General features: G+C 43.6%; 1 protein-coding gene across 2 annotated transcripts; it reads left to right on the forward strand.

Moving 5' to 3' along the window:
* The first annotated feature begins 201 nt into the window (after positions 1-201).
* GCNT4 (glucosaminyl (N-acetyl) transferase 4) lies at positions 202-21,388 on the forward strand. 2 transcript variants are annotated; one of them, XM_053408752.1, is made up of 3 exons: positions 202-1,052; positions 12,402-12,587; positions 18,557-21,388. In XM_053408752.1, exon 3 carries the CDS (start codon positions 18,558-18,560, stop codon positions 19,911-19,913), a length of 1,356 nt encoding a protein of 451 aa, XP_053264727.1. In that variant the 5' UTR covers positions 202-1,052; positions 12,402-12,587; position 18,557; the 3' UTR covers positions 19,914-21,388. The 2 variants fall into 2 exon arrangements, with proteins under 2 accessions (XP_053264727.1, XP_053264728.1); XM_053408753.1 differs by having other exon boundaries at positions 202-443.
* Positions 21,389-21,717: the final 329 nt, after the last annotated feature.

The raw sequence follows: 21,717 nt of genomic DNA on the forward strand, positions 1-21,717 counted from the left end.
GTAAGGAGCCTCTGGGTGGGGAGAAGGAACGGTGAGGAGCCCGCTGGGTGTTGTCGGCGGCGGAGTCTTCCTGGCTCGAGAAAAAGGGGTCACGCTGCGGCTGTTTTGGTTTCTCTTGGGCTGAGCGGGCGGCAGCGTCGCTCCACGCTCAGGAGGAAGGAGGTCCCGGGCTCGGCAGCGCCCCCTCCTCCTCCTCCTCCGACCACGTCATGGGGTCCTCTCCTTAGCGGGAGCAACAGTTCCCGCGCACTCCGTCTCCCACAGACACGCTCGCTCGCTCGCGCCCGGGTGGGTGGGTGGGGGAGGGCAGCGAGGAGAAGGAAAACTGCGCGGCGGCAGCGGCGACGGCTCTGGGTGCGCGGCCACTAAGCCAGAGGCAAACATCTGCCTGACTTCACAGCAGCCGCTGGCACCGCCGGGACAGACAGGGCCGGTGCGCTCTCGTAAGTGGCGCGTTCGCTGCTCAGGAAGGGAAATAAACTTTTAGATGTCGTCGTTGTTTGCCCGCCTTTCTTGCCTTGCTGTGAGGCAGCGGGAGGCGAGTGCCCTGAGGAAGCCGCTCGGAGTGCGGGGCGGCGGCACTGAGGGAAGGGCAGAGGGAGGAACTGGAACTGTTTGCCTCAAGAAGGAAGCGGCAAAGGGCGGGCGAGGAAGCGCGCGCGAGGTCCTCGCGGTTGGCTTTGGGGCTCGGGAGAAGGCGAAGCCTCTCAGCCCCTTCATTCCTCCCGCGGCAGAGCTCGGCGCCGCCAACTTGTGCAGGGACGACGCCCGGGAAGCCCCATGTCCTCGGGACAAGCAGGCACGTACAGGAGGAGGGCGACTTCCGAGTAATTTCTGCCAAGTGCCTGTGCAGTTGATCGCGCGTGCCTGCCGTTCGCTTCCCCCGCTGGCTAACAACAACCCCGCGTGGAGTTGAGGCGGAGCTCTGGCAAAGAAAGCGAGGGCCGGCCGGCTAGCCCCTCCCTGAGATCTCGCTCGGATGGTTGCTCACATTCCTTCCCCTCTCAGTCTGGCATGCGAGTCTCAGTTCTTGCAGAGGAGAGAGCAGACAGGTAAGGCTGGGGCGCTTCACGTGACCGCAGGAGATGCTGCTTTCCCTTCCAGAAGCTTGCACAAGTTTCGCGTCACTCCCATCTTGCATTGTGCAAGCATCCGGCTAGCATCAAACTGAAACTTTGGCGTCCTGGGAGGGCCAGACCCGAGAGGTTGCTTGAAGTAGAGTCGTCCACTGTGGGATGAAGGGAAGCTTGCTGCCGTTCAAAGGCCAGAGGCCCTTGATTTTATTAACGAAATGATGGGCAGACAATCAACAGGTGCAGCTCCTACTGTATATTTGTGCTTAGAAAAAGAACTCCAGTTCTTGCTGATTCTTTATTGGTTTCTCCTGCGGTTGCTAAAGTTGCAAGTCCTCAATCTTTAAAAAGAGTCAATCTCTTAAATTTTAAGGGGTACTCAAGGGAGTTCCACTTGGCACTTTGGGTGGGGGTGGGGGGTACTGAACTTAAGTGTGCAATGCTACAAGCTTTCCAGCACCTGAGCACGGTCACACCAATCCTCTGCCAACCTGTGTAAGGATTGTGTTGACAAATTGCAGACCATGTCCTACTAAGATGGCAACTTTGCATTTATTGTGCATGCAGTAACAGACAATAAGAAGACAGGTCTCTGCCCCAAGGAGTTCACAGTCTAAAATTTAACCTAGGGGAAAAACCTAGAGAATTGGCTTAGAGCTAAAATATTGTTAATGTGTGTCTTTGGAGATTGTGAGCAGTTCTCTCGATGGAAAAGGTAATCCTGCGAAGGGTGCTCCATAAAGAGAACAAAACCCAAAGGGCTAATACTTCATAGCACAGTGGATGAGAGCACTCTAGTAGCAATGAATTCCCGATTTTTGTTTATCCGCCCCCCCCAAAAAAACTTGTGTGAAAGTTCTGCACTAGATCGGGTCACAAACTAGAGGTTTTGTGCTACCACCATAAGGTGCTGGGATGAGGTCAGGATCTCCCTGGTTCAAAATCTCAGCCCATGAGCTCACTAGATTGTTTCTCAGCCTCAGCCCCTTCCCCAAATTATGGTGATCGTATTGCAGGATTGATGTATGGATTACTGAGATAATGTACATCAAGTCTTCTGAAGAGGCTAAATATTGTTACTGTTATTTAAAATGTCATAAATAGAGGTGTCACCAAATTAAATAACCTTCCAGCACATATATACAGGGGAAGCCCCCCCCCATTTATGCATGTTCAATATGTGTGCGACCGCACATACATGCATTGCATCAAACTTGGAAGTGACCCAAAAAGGTCACAAAAACATCACAAAAGGGATTGTGTTTCAAATATATTTCACTTAAACTTATTATGTTGCCTGATTAATTTGGGGACAGCTTTTTTGTTTAGTTTTTAAGTTGATGAATTCATCAGTTCAACTTCACAGTGTGAAAACATAGTGAGGATTTTTGTTTATGGCTCATAGAAGATGATGGCCCATTTCATATGTTATGATCCACATGTTCAATGAGCACATGTGAAAGGGCAGGTTCTGGCCGCTGTCTACACCTGTTAACTGAATGTGTGAACAGGACTTCCACACATAGTGCTTTATGTACAATGAGCCTGTTCTGGAATTCAGTGAAAACACAAATGGGGAGCGAGTGGACCCTGCTGTCATTTCCACCCCTTCCCATCCATTGGTGCATTAATTACATATGAAAAGACTATTGTGTCTAAGTCTGTAATCCTATAATCATGTGCACACTGGCTAGGAAGAAAACCTATTTTCACTGAGTGGGTCACGTTTCAAAGTACCGTACATATCTGCATTTTCCAGTTTTATAAATTTCATGATTTTTGACCTCTTGATCCAAGTAGCAGTTGTCTGCCCCACGGCAGTAGTTTGTTGTTGTTTTTAGTAGAGGAGTTCTGGAGTTCTGAAGGCAAAGTCCTCCTTGTCGTAAGATAATCAAAGGCACAGGGTAATGACGTTTCTTGTTGAAAGAGCTTGACCCCTGGGCTTTCTGCGTAGTGTATTGTGAGTAAAGTAACGTTCAGGGGAACTAAATAAAGAAAAGAAAAAAGGTATGCCTAGCTGTTGAGAAAAGGTAGCTGTTGTGTCATCTTTTTAAAAGCTGTTTCTGAACGAGTGGAAGATGTTGTAGACAAGTTGCACAATGGAGTTGAATTAGAAGCCTCCTAATTGTGAGAATGAATTAGGAAAAAGCCAGAAAAAACTGCTTATATAAATGGTGAGATTATGGTCTTGGAGGCTTTTAGTGTGATATTTATAAGACATGTTGGAAAGAACAAAAGTGTGCCTTGGTGTATGATAGGCATATGGACTAGTTACTTAGCTGCAATCCTATGAATATTTAAGTGGGAGAAACCCCCCACTGAGCACAGCAGGGCGTAAAGGTAAAGGGACCCCTGACCATTAGGTCCAGTCGTGACCGACTCTGGGGTTGCGGCGCTCATCTCGCTTTATTGGCCGAGGGTGCCGGCGTACAGCTTCCGGGTCATGTGGCCAGCATGACTAAGCTGCTTCTGGCGAACCAGAGCAGCGCACAGAAATGCCATTTACCTTCCCACTGGAGCGGTACCTATTTATCTACTTGCACTTTTGACGTGCTTTCGAACTGCTAGGAGCAGGGACTGAGCAACGGGAGCTCACCCCGTTGCAGGGATTCGAACCACCGACCTTCTGATCGGCAAGTCCTAGGCTCTGTGGTTTAACCCACAGCACCAACCGTGTTACTTAGCTGCAATCCTATGGATATTTAAGTGGGAGAAACCCCCCACTGAGCACAGCAGGGCTTACTTCTGAGTAAACACTGTTAGAGTTATGCTAGAGAGGTCCTTCTGACATCGAGGTTCTGTAATTCTCAAATACAACAGCAAAAGAAATGGCAGCATGCCATCAGGCAGGGTGCTACACAGAATTGCAGTAAATATTGTCCCTTGCCTAAAAGCACTAACATAGAAGATTACCATTGCAAGAGTTAGATTTAGGTAGGTAACTGTGTTGGTCTGACACTGTTGAAATATATAAAAAAGGGAAAAAAATGTCCAGTAGCACCTTAGAGACCAACTAAGTTTGTTCTTGGTATGCACACAAAAGCTTATACCAAGAACAAACTTAGTTCATCTCTACATTGCAAGAGTTTGTTATTTAGGTTTGGGCACAGTGAGACTTTGCTGTAATGGACAGCACTCCCCCTCTCACACTATCCAGTGCAGTCCCCTCTTTTCTCCCAAAAGCTGCCCACAATGGTCGGGGAACCCTTTGGAATAGTATATGCGGTATTGTGCAGAGGGCAGCAGTAGGTAGGCGGAGTGGGTGGATTGGCAACAAAAAATGGATGCCCTGCCCTGCTTCACACTTTCCACTACTGCACCACCAACAATGGATCACACAGACTAGGCTTTGCAATTTCCTGTAAAATGACACTGGTTTATGTCCTTCTCCAGTGGTTGCAAGTTATTACCCAAGTGGCATTTTTAACTTGGTGTGGTTCAATGGATTGAATTTTAGACTTGGGAACCCTGGACTCATTAGGTAGTCTTTACCTAGACAGCTTCAGATTCCCACCTACAATTTTGCTATGTTGAGAGCATAGACAAGTCAACAACTGCAATGTGCTTTTGAATATCAAGAGTACTTTGCAACATAAATGATTTGGCATTGAAATATTTTTCCTATCTGGAACTTAAAGTTAACTTTTCTGATGAACGGTCCCTATAATAAAAGGGCAGGGGTGGTGTTGTGTTTTTTAACGCACCATGAACTGAACATCCAAGACTGTCACCTAAGTCTAATTAATTACTGCTGTTAACCATAATTGATTCAATTAATCACTTCCTGGCTTTTGAAACTTCAGAATTTTAATTGTAACTTGTCACTTGGAAAGGATGCATGCAATCTTTGTTAGAATAATTTTCACACAGGTACAAATTCATATACACCACCAGCTTTACTTTGTCACTAGAAGATGAACCATGGAATTAAAAAACAACAATCCTGCACTGTATATCACTAGTATTTCAGTGACTTCGGCTAAGTAACTGAATTATAAACCTTTGCTTTGCTCCCATTCTTTCATTTTCAAGTGACTCCACTGTGTACATGAAGCTGCTTCACTGGTCTGTCGCTAGTCCAGCAATATCTGTTTGTAACTGAATCTCCAGGGTCTATCTCAGCTCAGAAGCCTGACATCTTTTTAACAGGAATTGCCAGGGATTTAACATGGATCCTTGTGCATTCAAAGCATGTCCTACCACTGAGCTGTGGATTGCTTCTTAATGCCCCTATAGCTGTGCTTTTAATAGCAGCTTAATGTGCACACATTAGCAGGTGATAAAGTTTCTCCATGTTGTTAAAAAGCTTTGCCTGATGATTTTGCACATCAAACACAAGAGCAGATTAGGTTGTTTTTCTTCTTCTGCTCAATTCCTAGCTATGAACAAAAGTAGAAAAAGATTTCAGTTCATTTGTGGTAAGTGGTAAGATGTACCTGGATACTTCTTGTATGATAATTTGAACTTTAAGTAAATCTTAATTACTGTAAACCTCATCTTAAAAAAGAACTGCTATTATAGCCCATAACTAGGTGCTAATTACATTTTTGCTGTTGTCTGCTAACATTCCTGTGTTCTGACCTGCAGCACTGACACACTCAGTTTCCATTGCCAAATCTTTTTTTTTTCAAAGTAAGAATTGAGCTGAATAAAGTTGCACACAGTCTTTGTAAGCAAAGAACCTAAATTTGCAGGAAAGTCATATTTGTCATTTGCAGATCTTAACTGTATTCTTTGGCTTTGCACTATTTTAAATCTGTATGCTTAACAATCTAGGGTTGCAGTCCTGTACAGTGGTACCTCGGTTTACAAACTTAATCTGTTCCGGAAGTCTGTTCTTAAACCGAGGCGTGCTTTCCCTAATGAGCCCTCCCGCTGCCGGTGCCCTTCCACTGTTCAGATTCTGTTCTTAGACCGAGGTAAAGTTCTCAAACTGGGACACTATTTCCGGTTTAGCAGGGTTTGTAAGCTGAATCGTTCTTAAACCGGACTGTTCTTAAACCGAGGTACCACTGTACATACTTCCCTAGGAATAAGTCCCTGTGACCTCAGTGGAACATACTTCTGGGTAGACATGCATAGAATAGCACTGCCGGGATGGCATTAATGTAGTTACCACTTTTTGAGAACCAGAAGATTTCTCTGACATAGTGGTGTGTGAATGGAGGAGAGGGAGTAGCATAGTATTACGCAAAGCTGTAGCTACAGGGGTGGGAGGGCTATATCTGGGTTTTTTGCCCCAGGTGAAGCCTCCAAAGGGGTGCCATTGAGGCTCCCAACTTGTGTGTGTGTACGCAAATGTGTGTGGTGTGTGTGCCAAACTGGGTCTTCGACCCGGGTGAAATAAAGCCTGGTTTCACCCCTGGTATTATGCCTCACATTGAACAGGAGGGCTTTTGAGAGTGAGGATGGAACCACACATTGCAAGGGAAACAGGATTCCAAAAGTGGAGCAAGCAAGAGGTGGGTGCTTAATCCTTTCCCCATCTGCTGATTGTATGTTGCGAATGCTTGCCAAGCAATTTTTAATCTCCTGTTCTCAAGCTGGGATTCCAAAACTAGAGACAAACCTGACTGATGGGGGGGGGGGAAATCAGCCAGTGGTGGGGGTTGTGCAGGTACAAGAGAGTACAGATTCACATCCACTCCAGACATTTAGAGCACAGTGGCAACCCCCAAAGAATCCTGCAGTTTGCTAAAGGTGTGTGGAACTGTAGCTCTGTGGGAAGTAAACTATGGTTCTAAGGTTCTTTGGGAAGCTATGTGCTTTATATGTATGGTATTAAGGGCAGTTCGAAAGCACATCAAAGTGCAAGTAGATAAATAAGTACTGCTCCGGTGGGAAGGTAAACGGCTTTTCCGTGCACTGCTCTGGTTTGCCAGAAGCGGCGGCTTAGTCATGCTGGCCACATGACCCGGAAGCTATACGCCGGCTCCCTCGGCCAATAAAGTGAGATGAGCGCCGCAACCCCAGAGTCGGCCACAACTGGACCTAATGGTCAGGGGTCCCTTTACCTTTACCTTTATTAAGGGCTGTAGAATAGACAGAGGGCCTTCTTGGTACTGGCACCCGCCCTGTGGAGCCCCATCAGATGTCAAGGAAATAAACAACTATCTGACCTGAAGGCAGCCTTGTTTAGGGAAGTTTTTAATGTTTGATGTTTTATTGTGTTTTTAATATTCTGTTGGGAGCTGACCAGCCAGATGGGTGGGGTATAAAATAATAATAGTAATCATAATTTTATTTATTATGTAGCCAGCTAATTCCCACTCCTAGTAGACCTATTGAGATTAATGGACTCATAAGTTAGTCATTTCCATTAATTTCAATAGGTCTGCTCTGAGTAGGACTAACATTGGCTACAAGTGTGAGAACCTTTAGATTGTAAATAAACCGTCCTTCACTTGCTGACACTTCCACAGAAATGACTCCCTCCTTTTTTGGCAAATATGAATTAAATTTGCAGGCGTGTCTGTCTCTCTTAAGGAGAGGGTTTTATGGGCAATTTGCTCTGTACATGTGTGACTGCGTTATACACCCCCACCCACCCCCAATGTACACACGCAGTGTGTTATGGTAATGCTGGCGCAAACCTTATGGGCGCAGCTCCTGCATGTGAAAGAGTATCCATAGGGTGGAAGAGAACCGTCAGCGTGTTTGCCTGCTCCTTTCCATTGACTGACCACACCATGTATTTAAAGCACTGTTATGCCACTTTCAACAATTCTTTGCTTCCCCCAAAGAATTATGGGAACTGCAGTTTCTTAAGGCTGCTGAGAGTTATTAGGAGGTCTCTCACAGAACTACAGTTCCCAGCATCCTTAACCAACTGCAGTTGCCAGTATTCTTTGGGGGAAGCCTATGAAGTGGTAAAGGTAAAGGTAAAGGGACCCCTGACCATTAGGTCCAGTCGTGACCGACTCTGGGGTTGCAGCGCTCATCTCGCTTTATTGGCCGAGGAAGCCGGCGTACAGCTTCCGGGTCATGTGGCCGGCATGACTAAGCCGCTTCTGGCAAACCAGAGCAGCGCACGGAAACGCCGTTTACCTTCCTGCCGGAGTGGTACCTATTTATCTACTTGCACTTTGACATGCTTTTGAACTGCTAAGTTGGCAGGAGCAGGAACCGAGCAACGGGAGGTCACCCCGTCATGGGGATTCGAACAGCCAACCTTCTGATCGGCAAGTCCTAGGCTCTGTGCTTTAACCTACAGCGCCACCTGCATCCCCATGAAGTGGTTAAGCATGGGTGGAGAGCTAGATAAGGATATGAATACACCCACAGGCCTCCTATTCCTTTTAATCGCTCTGCCAAGGTTCAAGTGTGCATTTAGGTGAGGGTGAGAGAAAAATGCAGTCTTCCATATGCCCTGTGATCAGTCTCTGTGCCCATTTGTCAGGGGATCAGGTCCTTTGTCAGTTTGTTTAATTTATAATGTTGGGACAATTCTAAATATTAAAAACCTTCTTTCCTTCTGTTTGTAAACCGAGTGAACAAGTAGGACCTTCAATAAAATGTTGCAGGGTGGCATCTTCAAATATCTGAAGGTCTGTCCCATGGGAAGCAAGCAAGCTTGTTTTCTGATGATCTAGGGGGTAGGACCCAAACTCATGTATTCAAATGAAAGGAGATTCCAACTAAACATTGGGAAGAACTTTATGATGGTAAGAACTGTTCGACAGTGGGAACGGACTGCCTCCTTCATTAGAGAAGTTTTTAAACAGATGTTGGATGGCCGTTTGTCAGGGATTCTTTAGCTGTGATTCCCGCATTGTTGGGGGATGGACTAGATCACCCTTGGGATCCCTTCCAACTCTCCAGTTCTATGATTCAATGAATCCTCTTGCTTTGGGTTGCAGCCAGAGAGCCACACTGCCTTTCAGGATACTTCATTCCATTACCAGCCCCCTCTGGTTTTCCACATCACAAAGAATCTGCCAGTATTCTGTGACCATTAAGTATTCTTAGTCCTCATCAGGCTGATTTTGAGCCACTTCCCCAATTTTTAAAAATATTTTTGCAAATGTTAGGGTTTCTCAATAACCTCCCTTAAGTGTGCGGATGTTGCTATTTTGGCAACGCAAAAAAAAAAAAGGCATTTGGAGAATAGAGTTCACTGTTCCTATATATGATTGGCTGTCTGAAGGAATTAAGGGATATGTTGCAGAAGAAAATTCTTAACTGTTAATTAGTTGATTATCTGAATGAAATTGCCCAGTTGATCATTTGAAGGAATCAAGGGACAACTTAATCATTAATAATGGAAATGAACCAAGAGACTGTTGTAGCCATGCAGTAATCTTTTCCTATAGCTAATTGAATATTGCAAATTGATTTATGATCATGAAGGTTTAATTAGATTTGAGTAGTGGAAACAAGAAAATAGATTCATATTTTGTCTCAAGGAGGCGGAAAACTGGAAAGCAATTGCAGGCAATGATGTAAATTATAGTTCTTAATTTAAAGGAAATAAAGAAATTTTGCAACCAGGATGATATTTTAAAAATGTTTTTAAATATTTTTTGCTGATATTTTTAAGTATTTCTTGTAAACTGCTTTATATTACAATCAAGTGGCATATAAAGTTTGTTGAAATAAAATAGGCACACAACATGGTTTCTTCCTGCTTTTCTTATACCCCCATAACTTACGTTTTCTGTTACTCTTCTTCTTTTTTATTTTTTGTGTGTTTTAAGCACGAAACAAATAATAAACATTTAAAAAAATAATAATGCAATGTTAAATTTAAAAGTTAAGATTTAATGTTAGCATGGTGTCAGCTTGTGCAAGTAACTGTGACAGAAGGAAACTTTAGTCTAAGACAAGCCAGATACTTTTTTTTATTTGTCTAGGGAAGGGTGAAGGAAAAAAATCTAAAAGCTGTCTTATGCAACATAATCCATCATGCTCCTTGAAACACCAAAACAAAGATACTAATGATAGGCTGCCAGGTTGAAATTCCAGTGCAAGTCGCAGAGAAGTTAAAGTATCCAAAAAAATAGATGCTTGTTTTTAAAAGGCATAAATGTTATGTGGTATTGACCAAATGATGAGGAAGCAGTATTTTTCAAGGCTGCAGTGTGTACACGCTATCCTAAGAGTAAGCTTCATTACACTCAGTGAGACTTATGAGTAGATGTGCGCAATTCAGAAAGTAGAAAACTGGACTGAATGAAAAGTTACAGTTGCTGGAAACTTTAGAAGTGTGTTCTACACTGTTATACAAAGCTAATGAAAACAGAGAACACTGAGGTATTGCCTAAAGCATCGCAGCACCACCCCAAGCATGTTTACTCAGAAGGAGTGACTCCCACTGACTTCAGTTGGACCCTGTTAAGTGTGTTTAGGGTTGCAGCCTTCTTGGCTGATAATTAGTTGGAGATTTTACAATCCATAGTGTTCCCACAATGGCTGACCATATGCCCATGGAAAGCCAGCAAGCTGGACAGGAGTGCAACAGCACTCTGACCACATGCCATTCCCAGCAACTGGTATTCAAAGATAGCTTTGACTTCCATGAATTTGTCCAATCCCTTTTTAAATCATCCAAGTTGCTGGTTATCGCTGACCTACTGTGGGAGCAAGTTCCATAGTTTAGCTGCAGTGCATGAAGAAGTACTTTCTTTTATATACAGTGGTACCTCGGGTTACATACGCTTCAGGTTACACACTCCGCTAACGCAGAAATAGTGCTTCAGGATGAGAACAGAAATTGTGCTCTGGCGGCAGCAGGAGGCCCCATTAGCTAAAGTGGTGCTTCAGGTTAAGAACAGTTTCAGGCTAAGAACGGACCTACGGAACGAATTAAGTACTTAACCCGAGGTACCACTGTATCCTGAATCTTCCAACGTGGATGTCCACGATTTCTAGCGTTTCGAAAGGGAGAAAAACGTTACTCTACCCACTTTCTTCATAATTTTCTAAACTTCTGTTATGTCACTTTTCCCTCACCTTTTCTCAAACTGAGAAGCCCCAACCCTGCAGCCTTTCCTCATAGGAGAGTTGCGCCATCTTATTATTTTGTTTGCCCTTTTCCAAACTCTTTCCAATTCCACAGTACTGCTTTTTGATGTTGGACAACCAGAACTGTACACAGAACTCCAAATGGGGCCACACCATAGATTGGTATAATGCCATTATGATATTGGCAGTTTTATTGTCAATTCCTTTCCTAATGATCCCTAGCATGGACTTCGTCTTTTTCACAGCTACCACACACTGGGTCAACATCTTCATCGGCTATCCAGTCTGACCTCAAGGTCTCGTTCCTGGTCAGTCATCGCCAGTTCAGACCCCATGAACATGTGACCTTAAGGTTTTTTGCCCCAACATGCATCACTTTACACCTGTTTACATTGAATTCCATTTGCCATCGTACTGCCCATTCACTCAATTTGGAGAGGTCCTTTTGAAGCTCTTTTTACCACCTCCTTTTGTTTTAATGATAAGGGACGTGGGTGGCGCTGTTGGTTAAACCACAGAGCCTAGGACTTGCCGATCAGAAGGTCGGCGGTTCGAATCCCCATGACGGGGTGACCTCCCATTGCTCGGTTCCTGCTCCTGCCAACTTAGCAGTTCAAAAGCACGTCAAAGTGCAAGTAGATAAATAGGTACCGCTCTGGCGGGAAGGTAAACGGCGTTTCCGTGTGCTGCTCTGGTTCGCCAGAAGTGGCTTAGTCATGCTGGCCACATGACCCGGAAGCTGTACTCCGGCTCCCTCGGCCAATAAAGCGAGATGAGTGCCGCCACCCCAGAGTCGGTCACGACTGGACCTAACGGTCAGGGGTCCCTTTACCTTTACCTTTGTTTTAATGACCCCGAACAATTTAGTATCGTCAGCAAATATGGTGACCTCACTACTCACTCCTAACTCTAGATCATTTATGAACAAGTTAAAGTTGCAATGCCAATCCTTGAAGGACTCTCTCTCTATCTCTCCATTTGGAGAACTGTCCATTTGTTCCTACTCTCTGCTTCCTGCTACTTAACCAATAACTGATTCACAAAAGGACTTCTATTATTCCATGATAGCTAAGCTTACTCAGGAGTCTTTGATGTTCCTTGTTGAAAGCTTTTTGAAAGTCGAAGCACACCTTGCCTCATCACATTCCGTGTGCTACTTCATGTAAAAACACAGAAATGTCTTTGTTGCACCATACAGTAAAATGTAGGCCAGAGCCATTGTCCACATGATGTATTTATGTATTTGAAGTCTAAAAGCTATTTCCCAAAGTAGAGTTCACAGTGGCATTCAAAATTCAGATTGTTATGTCAGTGCAGGAAACTATTTTAAGACATCTTAACCCCCTTTTTCTTTGACCTTGACAGAAAGAAGTGTTTTTCCTTCATACTTGCATAGAATGGCTGCATACTTGAAAAGAGAGATTGGTCTAGAGCAGAGCTGATACAAATATGGGAAAGAACTATTTGGATGTAACCCATCAGTTTACATGGTGACTGCAAAGTATCCTACAACCCAGCACAAAGGGAACAGGATACAGAGAGATACAAAAGGTAGGTCTACAAATGTGGTGGGTCTAAACTCTCTAGAATCCTCTTTGAAACTGAAGTTGGGATATTCAAACATCAGACAGCTTTCCGGGTCGTGTGGCCAGAATGACTATACCACTTCTGGTGCAACGGGTCACTGTGACGAGTGCCCAGCGCGCATGAAAGACTGTTTACCTTCCCGCCGCAGCGGTACCTATTTATCTACTTGAACTGGTATGCTTTTGAACTGCTAGGTTGGAAGAAGCTGGGACAGAGCAACAGAAGCTCACCCCGTCACATGGATTCGAACAAAAATTCCCGGGTGCCAGGATAGCACCTGATGTTTCCAACATCTGGAGGTGCATGCCTGGGGATCCTTGGATCTTGACTGTTTTCCCACGATAGCAACACATCCTATAGAATTCTCTCTGTTATATTTTATGTGCACAATCAGAATGAATTTCAGGAGCCAAATAGCTGTATTGAAAAATATGAGTTTCAAGTCGTCTGGCCCCAAAATGGCAACTAAGCATTATGTTTTGGTGAGGTTAACCCTGGTTTAAGGAGCCATTTGGCACCTAGCTGAGTTTCTAACACTGCTTCTGACTGCTGCATGTTGCTTTTCTTGAAATGAAACCAGCATGTCCAGATTCATGACAGCAGGAATAAACCTGTTTGGGGGTGACTCAGAGATGTTTGGAAACAACAGGAAGGCGAGCTAACAGGTTTGAATTTTGTTGGCCCATTGTGAGTAAACACGCAATTAGGAGAGGAAAGTAGCTATGTGGAGGCTTCTTGTTAACTGATAGTTAGCTTTATAAGCAGAACCCCTTATAGTGCTGGTATATTGCCTTTACATGGAAGTTTCCTGTGTCCAGTTATGCATTGGGAACTCCAGAATGCTTACAGCCTGTGCAGTGAGCCATTCATGCAGGGAGGAAAGAGTGTATGACTCAATTTCCTTTGTTCTGTATAAATCCTAACAGGGAAAGGCCAAACTATAGGCTTCCTCAGTCCTTGGTAAACTTGCACGACTACAGCACAAGCGTATTAGTCATGCCCTTGAAATGAATAAAATTGGGTAGGCCAAAGAAGCAAAAGAACCATAATGGTAATAATGAAATTGGAAGATGACATGCTTAGCTCTAGAGTTGTGAGGCTTTCCTGTTACTATTGTCAACCCCTGAGTGTCAGTGTTGAGACCTTATAAGGGCTAAAGGTGATTTGTAGGCAACAGAATGTAAAAAGTGAGATAAGCCCAGTCCTAGCTTGAAACAAGGCCTTGTGTATGTACTGTATATATGCAGAAGCATCTCCAGGTAATTAGGTATCTCCGTAGACCTGGAATAAACAAGACAAATTTATAATTTTTAGGAAGGATTTGGTAATCCTTTAGCACTTCTTCTCCTCTCCCATATAAATTGCATTCTAAATGTGGCAGGGAGAAAAGACATGAAACTTTTTTTTTTTTTTTGGAAGCATGATGGAAATCCATAAAACTGCTATAGACACAAGCCACATGAAATTTGCAGTAGATTTGCTTTAATCATTGTAGTTATTTCATGCTCTCCTTTTCCTGAAATAAGGACAAGTTAATTATTGCTCGTTTCTATAAACAAGAGATTCATGAAGCCTTCTCTCTCTCTCTCTCTCTTTCACACACACACACACACACACACACACACACACGCACGGATAACCTGTACATTTGCACAAAATGTTTGGTGCTTCATTTGTGGGGGTGTGCAACTACAAGAAATCTTGCCTGGTACCAGTTGGGCTATTTAAAGATTTGTGACTCAGCTGAGGTGATAATTTGATTAAAATACTTTAATGTCACTTAGCACCTCTTGCCCAGAAAAGTATCTAAGGTGTAAATGCCTGTTTACATCATGCAGTGTGTTTCAAACTTACGTGAGAAACCAGATGGAATCCTTCAAAGAATGAGAGCCATCTTATAGCCCAACCCTACGTAGGTCTACTCAAAGTAAGCCCTATTTTGTTCAGTGAGGATTACTTACAAGTAAACGTGCTTTCAGCCCAACCCTACAAATGTCTATTTAGAATATGGCCTACTGTGCATGGTGGGGTTTACTCACAGGTAAATGAGAATACAGTGGTACCTCTGGTTGCGAACAGGATCCATCCCGGAGGCCTGTTCGCAACATGAAAAGAACACAACCCACAGTGGCACGTTTCACTGCTTCTGCGCATGTGCGTGACGTCATTTTGTGCTTCTGCGCATGCGCGAGCAGTGAAACCTGGAAGCAACCCTTTCCAGTACTTCCGGGTCGCCGCGGGACGTAACCTGAAAGAACGTAACATGAAGCAGACGTAACATGAGGTATGACTGTAGGATTGCATTCTTAGGCTTCAATCCTATCCTTCCTTACCTGGGAATAAGCTCTATTGAGCACATTTATCTTCTGAGTTTATTCAACATGTAAGGTGGGCTAGTCCACCTCCAAAATCTCTTTCCTATTGACCTCCACAAGTTGGGGGCAACTTTGCAAATGAGGAAAAGATAAGAAGAGTCTTGCTCCATCTGGTCCAGCATCCCATTCTCACAATGGCTGACTTGATGCCTATGGGAAACCCACAAGCAGGACCTGAGTGCAACAGCCCCTTCCCTTCCTCTAATTCCCAGCACATGGCATTCAGAGGCACGCTGCCTCTTTACAGTCAAGGTAGAACATAGTCATTGTGGCTAGTAGTCTTATTTTCCATGAATTTGCTTTATCCTTCTATGGATCCACCCAAGTTGGTGGCCATCAGTACATCTTGTGGTAGCAAATTCCATAGTTTAACTATGTGATTTATGAAGAAGTGCTTCCTTTTATCTGCCCTGAATCTATCAACGTTCATCTCTATCCACATGCATAATCACACCAAAGAAGAGGCAAGTGACACATTCTAGTCAGGCAAAAACACTTGGGGTCAAGTGAGGGGGAGAGTCCAAAAGGCCAGACAGAGAGGTCTAGAGGGCCATATTTGCCTCCACCCTGCACACCTGAGGTTCCTCATTCCTGTACTAAACACAGAAGATTCTGATGCAAACCAGAAAACTAGTGCCTCTCATTTTGAAAGGCCAAGTGCTAAGTAGCCCTAGGATCAAGAACAGTGTAGACCCTCATTCTGTGGCTGATTAGATATTGTGAGTTTGGAGTTAGCATGATCTCATGCATCACATGAAACCTTTTGAGAAATGGCAGCTAAATCATTATGGTTTTTCAGTACACCAGGGTTTCTGAAGATGGTGCTGTGTTTAGAATATTTTGCCTCGTAGTTAAAACTCAGCCTTCTGGGGTTTAGAAAACGAGGTGGTCTGCTAGTCCACATGATGTTAGCTACAAGCAAATATATGGCTATATCCAACACTTATTCTGGAGCTATTCAGAAATTATGTTGGTTCACTGTTTATGTATTCATCAGTCTGTTTGAGGGCAGAGCTCTCAATTTGTAATGGGTTTTGCATAATAAAGACTGTACAATGCACCCACTGTACAGTATTTGCTGAACAAGGCATCGTCTTGCCAATCTCTGTGCATGTGTATCCTCTGCTGACGGTGTGTTTCTGAACTGTCTCTTTCAACAAATCTGTGAGGAGCCAACCCAGCTGCCTGGTGTTTCCCTCGCTGCTGACTGCATGCCCAGGCACTTGATGTGAGAGGACTCCTTTTCACAAGAAAAGGAATTCTTGAGGCTCCAGCCTTTATGCATAGTTCCATTTAAAAGCAGAGGGTTTGGCATCCTCAGTATGTTTCATCTAACAATAAATGTTTCCCGGCAATGTTGCTGCTAAAAGCAATATATTTGGGTGTGGATCACTTCATGCCTTTGTTTTCTTGTTTACAATAACAAAATTACTGAGTTTTAGGAACACCCAGTGTTGTGTTGTCCCCCACCCCACAAATACTTCATGAAGTTGAAATATTGGCACAATTTTGTTTTATTTATTTATTGAATTTACCATATATACCGCACTATACTTGCAAGTATACCATTCATCTGTTGCCCCACATGGCTGTTTTTACAAAGCAGTTATCTGTTAATGCTGTGATGTCCTTCAGCAACAAATACCCCTGAACTTATAGAAAAATAATATATGGGATACAGCAATTTCTGAGCGTCTCACCTGACACAGAAGGGCAATTAAAGGCATAATTAATAGAGACAGCTTCCAAGAAACATGGACCCCTTTCTTTAACGATGATAATGTCAAAAATCAAAACCTTCTTATACCAACTGCTCAGTTTTCTCAGTGGATGGGTTACATTAAGTAATATGTTTGATGTTGAGCATGTAAGTGTATATCTAGAGACAATGGATAAAACAAAAACCAGCAGATGTGCTGCTGGATAAGTGTTTAATGGTTCTTGTATTTGTTAAAAACAACAACCAAAAATTGTTTTTGAAATATGCAGGTTGGCACATAAAAAGGAAAAGTCTTATTATTAAGGAAATGGAGAAGAAAAGTAAACCCAGATCAAAACTGTACAAAAGCACAGTATGTTAAAAATCGCAGGGTTTTAAAATACTGCAGTGGAGGGAAAACACAACAAATAACAACTGTAATCTTCACTAATCAATTTATATAGCAGGAATAGCCAATGTGCTGCCCCCCCCCGATGTTTTAGACTACCACCAGCCCCAGTCAGCATGGCCAATGTACTGGCTTTTCTACCAGGGATGGAGAACCTGTAGCCCCTCCAGGAACTGTTGGATTCCAACTCCCATCAGCCCCAGCCATCATGGTCAGCAGTGATGGGATTGTGGGGGCCATCCCTGATGTATCCACAAAAAGTAATGGTAGACGTGTTTGCCATTAAAAGCATCTTCAGATGCAGTGTGGGGGGTGGCAGATGTTCCTGTGAGGTGCTGTGCAGATTTCAGGTTGCCTCTTGTGAAAGAGAAATGCATTGTGGCCATTTTAGTTGGTCTACTAAGGGTATTGCGCTAATACGGATTTTGATTATTCACCATTCTTCTTTGTGAAGAGCTGGCCTATTTTACCCATTTCTTTTGAAGTTTTATTCAATGCATCAGCAAAATCCTTTGTGCTACCTATGTAGATGTTCCCCCAAACTGGGAAAATTTTAACTGTGACATTCAGCCTCCAGAGTACCAAATCTCATTCTCTTTCTTGCTTGTCCGGCAATAGCACCAGCATCACTGTTGAGAGGGGTCTCAGGAGGCTCCCTGTCAAGTGTAACTTTGCTGTTTCATCACCGAGAAGGACAGGGCAGGGAGGAGCCACAGTGAGGGATGGAGTGTGGCTGTTCCTCACGCTTAGGACAGCCTGGTTTCTGCTTCAGTCTGTCAAATCAGTGAGCACTTCACTAGTTCAGCATAGTAGCCCCAGCAGATGTGGGTGGCGCTGTGGTCTAAACCACTGAGCCTCTTGGGCTTGCTGATCGGAAGGTTGGTGGTTCGAATTCCCGCAATGGAGTAAGCACCCATTTCTCTGTCCCAACTCCTGCCAACCTAGCAGTTCGAAAGCATGCCAGTGCAAGTAGATAAATAGGTACCACTGTGGTGGGAAGGTAAACAGTGTTTCCGTGCACTCCGGCTTTCATCACGGTGTTCTGTTGTGCCAGAAGTGGTTTAGCCATGCTGGCGACACAACCTGGAAAGCTATCTGTGGACAAACGCCGGCTCCCTTAGCCTGAAAGCAAGATGAGCGCCGCAACCCCATAGTTGCCTTTGACTGGATTTAACTGTCCAGGGGTCCTTTACCTTTTTACCTTTTTAGTAACCCCAGCAGTAATTATGACAGCTGATACTTCATTTCATTTACTGGTCGGACTTGGGATTCAGGAAACAAAGTTTTGTGTAAAGTTAATGAATCATATTTAATTGGTGATGGTTTGAGATGATCGTAAGGAACTGTAGAAGCATCCCATTAGAGCTGCAGTCTTGTCAGTGTTTGTCTCATATGTGAAAAGTATAGAATTGTGTTTAATTCCCTGCCTGTATCTTCTTTCTTTTCACAGGATGAAGAGACATAAATGCTCCTCTAATTATCCAACAAGACGGCATCTCTTGATCTTGTTTTTAACAGCGTGGCTGCTCTTGCTGCTGAAACTTCTCAGAGTTGAGTTGTTCCTTCACAAAAATATTTATTTTGTAGAACCTTTTTTAAGCACCTCATCATTTGTGAAAAACAAATACACATTTCCCCAAAAAGACACCCAGTATGAGATTAACTGTTCCTCCATATACAATCAGGATCCTGTGGAGATTGGGAAAACTTTAGAGATAAGGAGACAATCCATTATCGATTTAGATGATGAAGATGTTGTAACAATGACTAGTAACTGTCAGCTGTACCGTGCAATTAGAGGATATCACCTAAAGCCCGTCTCTCTGGAAGAGGAAAAATTCCCATTAGCTTATTCTCTGGTTGTTCATAAAGATGCAATAATGGTTGAGAGGCTCATCCATACAATATACAGCAGTCAAAATGTTTACTGTATCCATTATGACAAAAAGTCCTCTAGCACTTTTAAGAATGCTTTGGATAATCTGGCCAAATGTTTCCCCAATATTTTCATTGCGTCCAGATTGGAGGTGGTGGAATATGCCCATATTTCAAGGCTCCAGGCAGATTTGAATTGCTTATCTGATTTGCTTAAGTCCTCCATCCCATGGAAGTATGTAATCAATTTATGTGGCCAAGATTTCCCTCTGAGATCAAACTTTGAGCTGGTGTCTGAATTTAAGAAGTTAAATGAAGGAAACATGCTGGAGACAACCAAACCCAGTAGCAGTAAAAAGGAACGATTTACCTATCACTATGAACTTCAGAAAATGCCTTATGACATGAAGATGCCTGTGAAAACCAATATCTCTAAGGACCCGCCACCCCACAATATTGAAGTTTTTGTAGGCAGTGCCTATTTTGTATTATGTCGAGCTTTTGTACAGCATGTCCTAGAAAGTTCCATTGCTCAAGATTTTTTTGAATGGTCAAAGGACACTTATTCGCCTGATGAACATTTCTGGGCAACCCTTGTTCGTGTTCCTGGAGCACCTGGAGGGATTTCAAGGACAGCTCAGGATATCTCAGATCTTCAGAGCAAAACTCGTTTAGTAAAATGGAATTACCTTGAAGACCATTTCTACCCTCCCTGTACTGGTACACATCTCCGTAGTGTGTGCATCTATGCAGCTGCAGAATTGAGGTGGCTTATAAACTATGGGCACTGGTTTGCTAACAAATTCGACTCAAAAGTGGACCCGGTTTTAATAAAATGTTTGGCAGAAATGCTTGCAGACCAGCAGAAAGAATGGGTTGAGTTGTCTTCTGAAAAACTTTTTATGCACAGGACATTTACAGATTTCTCATAGCAATACAGCATACCTATGGTTGGACTTCTGCTATTTTTTAAAATGTGGAATTGCTGGATCGAGCCATATCACTCCTTGGAATACCTCCTGAAAGCATCTCTCTGATCTGTCTCAGTGGAATTCTAGTACACTGCTAATACGTGCAATTAAATGCAAGGCTTGTTTAGATCCTTGGAGTAGAGGTAGGATTGTGGGAAGTGAGAGGCACTCTACAGCAATTCAAAAGACCATGAAGGGCCCTGGCTTAATCCGGTGGTTCTCAATACTTTTGAACTCGGCACCCCTTTACAAATTTACTCTGCTTTCTGCCACAGGGAAACCCAAACCGTTGACCAACACAAGATGGTTCTTGCATGTTGTCATATGTGTGCATGTTGCATACAAGGATCTATAGACAAGGAGTACCAATCCAAATCCAGCATTAGAAGAAAAAAGAAGAGGACAACTCTGACCATGCCTACTCCAGACTATGCGCAGGGATGCATAGGTGAAACAAAGCAACCACTATTTCCAAATCAGGTTAGGATGGTGATGTACAGTAGAACAGTCACATCCACAAATTGAATGAAGCTCAGTCCCCTGCTAGGGCCATTCAACCCACCCAGGTCTTTGCTATTGCCTGTAGGAATAAGCGCCACATCTTTCTCTTAAATTCACCCCCTCCAGGAGGAGCCCACCTCATAGGTTGAAAAATGCTGGCTCAACCCATATAAGGCACTGTGTCAGATTCTGCTCATGATTATGCCTATACTGAGCCTTCATTATCTTTTACTTTGTGTGGTCATTTGACTATTCCTATGCAAAGTGATTGTAAAATGTTACCAAATCAATTGCCTCTTTGTTAAACTTCTGTGCCATGCCTTTGATTGATAATGTTATTATTTAAGCTGTTATGTCCTTCGAAGCCGGCTGAGTAGCTTTGGAATAGTGTTTCCTGGTGCTCGTGCTCCTTGTGAGCATGCTATCTACAAGGTGGTCAAAAAAGATGCACACCACAGTACAGTGGTACCTCTGGTTATGAACTTAATTCGTTCTGGAGGTCTGTTCTTAACCTGAGGTACCACTTTAGCTAATGGAGCCTCCCACTGCCGCCACACAATTTCTGTTCTCACCCTGGGGCAAAGTACTTAACCCGAGGTACTACTTCCGGGTTAGCGGAGTCTGTAACCTGAAGTGTTTGTAACCCGAGGTGTTTGTAACCTGCATTACCACTGTATAGTACAGTAAAATGTTTAAATCGTAGTCTAGCAGTGAGGTTCTTGTGGTGAGCATCTCTTTGAGCCAACTTGTATATATATAATTCAGCATGCATCTTCCCTGTGCAATAATAATTCTTGCCCAGAACTTGTACACGTGTTTTATTTCACGACATGATATACTTGTAACTGTTCATGTATGGGGGATACAGGTATCTCTCTTCTAGCTTCTGCCACCATTGCTGGAAATCCAGCATGCAAGCTGCAGTTTGACTTTTAAATGTACCGTATTTTTCGCTCTATAAGACGCACCAGACCACAAGACGCACCTAGTTTTTGGAGGAGGAAAACAAGGAAAAAAAATATTCTGAATCTCAGAAGCCAGAACAGCAAGAGGGATCGCTGCACAGTGAAAGCAGCAATCCCTCTTGCTGTTCTGGCTTCTGGGATAGCTGCGCAGCCTGCATTCGCTCCATAAGATGCACACACATTTCCCTTTACTTTTTAGGAGGGAAAAAGTGAGTCTTATAGAGCAAAAAATATGGTAATTCCCTTACTAGCGCTGTTACTGTTACTGAGATTCGATGCGTGAGATACGGTACCACTGT

This window comes from Podarcis raffonei, chromosome 11, assembly GCF_027172205.1.
Source record: "Podarcis raffonei isolate rPodRaf1 chromosome 11, rPodRaf1.pri, whole genome shotgun sequence".
NCBI classification, from domain to species: domain Eukaryota; kingdom Metazoa; phylum Chordata; class Lepidosauria; order Squamata; family Lacertidae; genus Podarcis; species Podarcis raffonei.

Excerpts from the sequence above, each read along its gene's own strand:
- GCNT4 (XM_053408752.1), top strand. The coding sequence starts at position 18,558 with ATGAAGAGACATAAATGCTCCTCTAATTATCCAACAAGACGGCATCTC.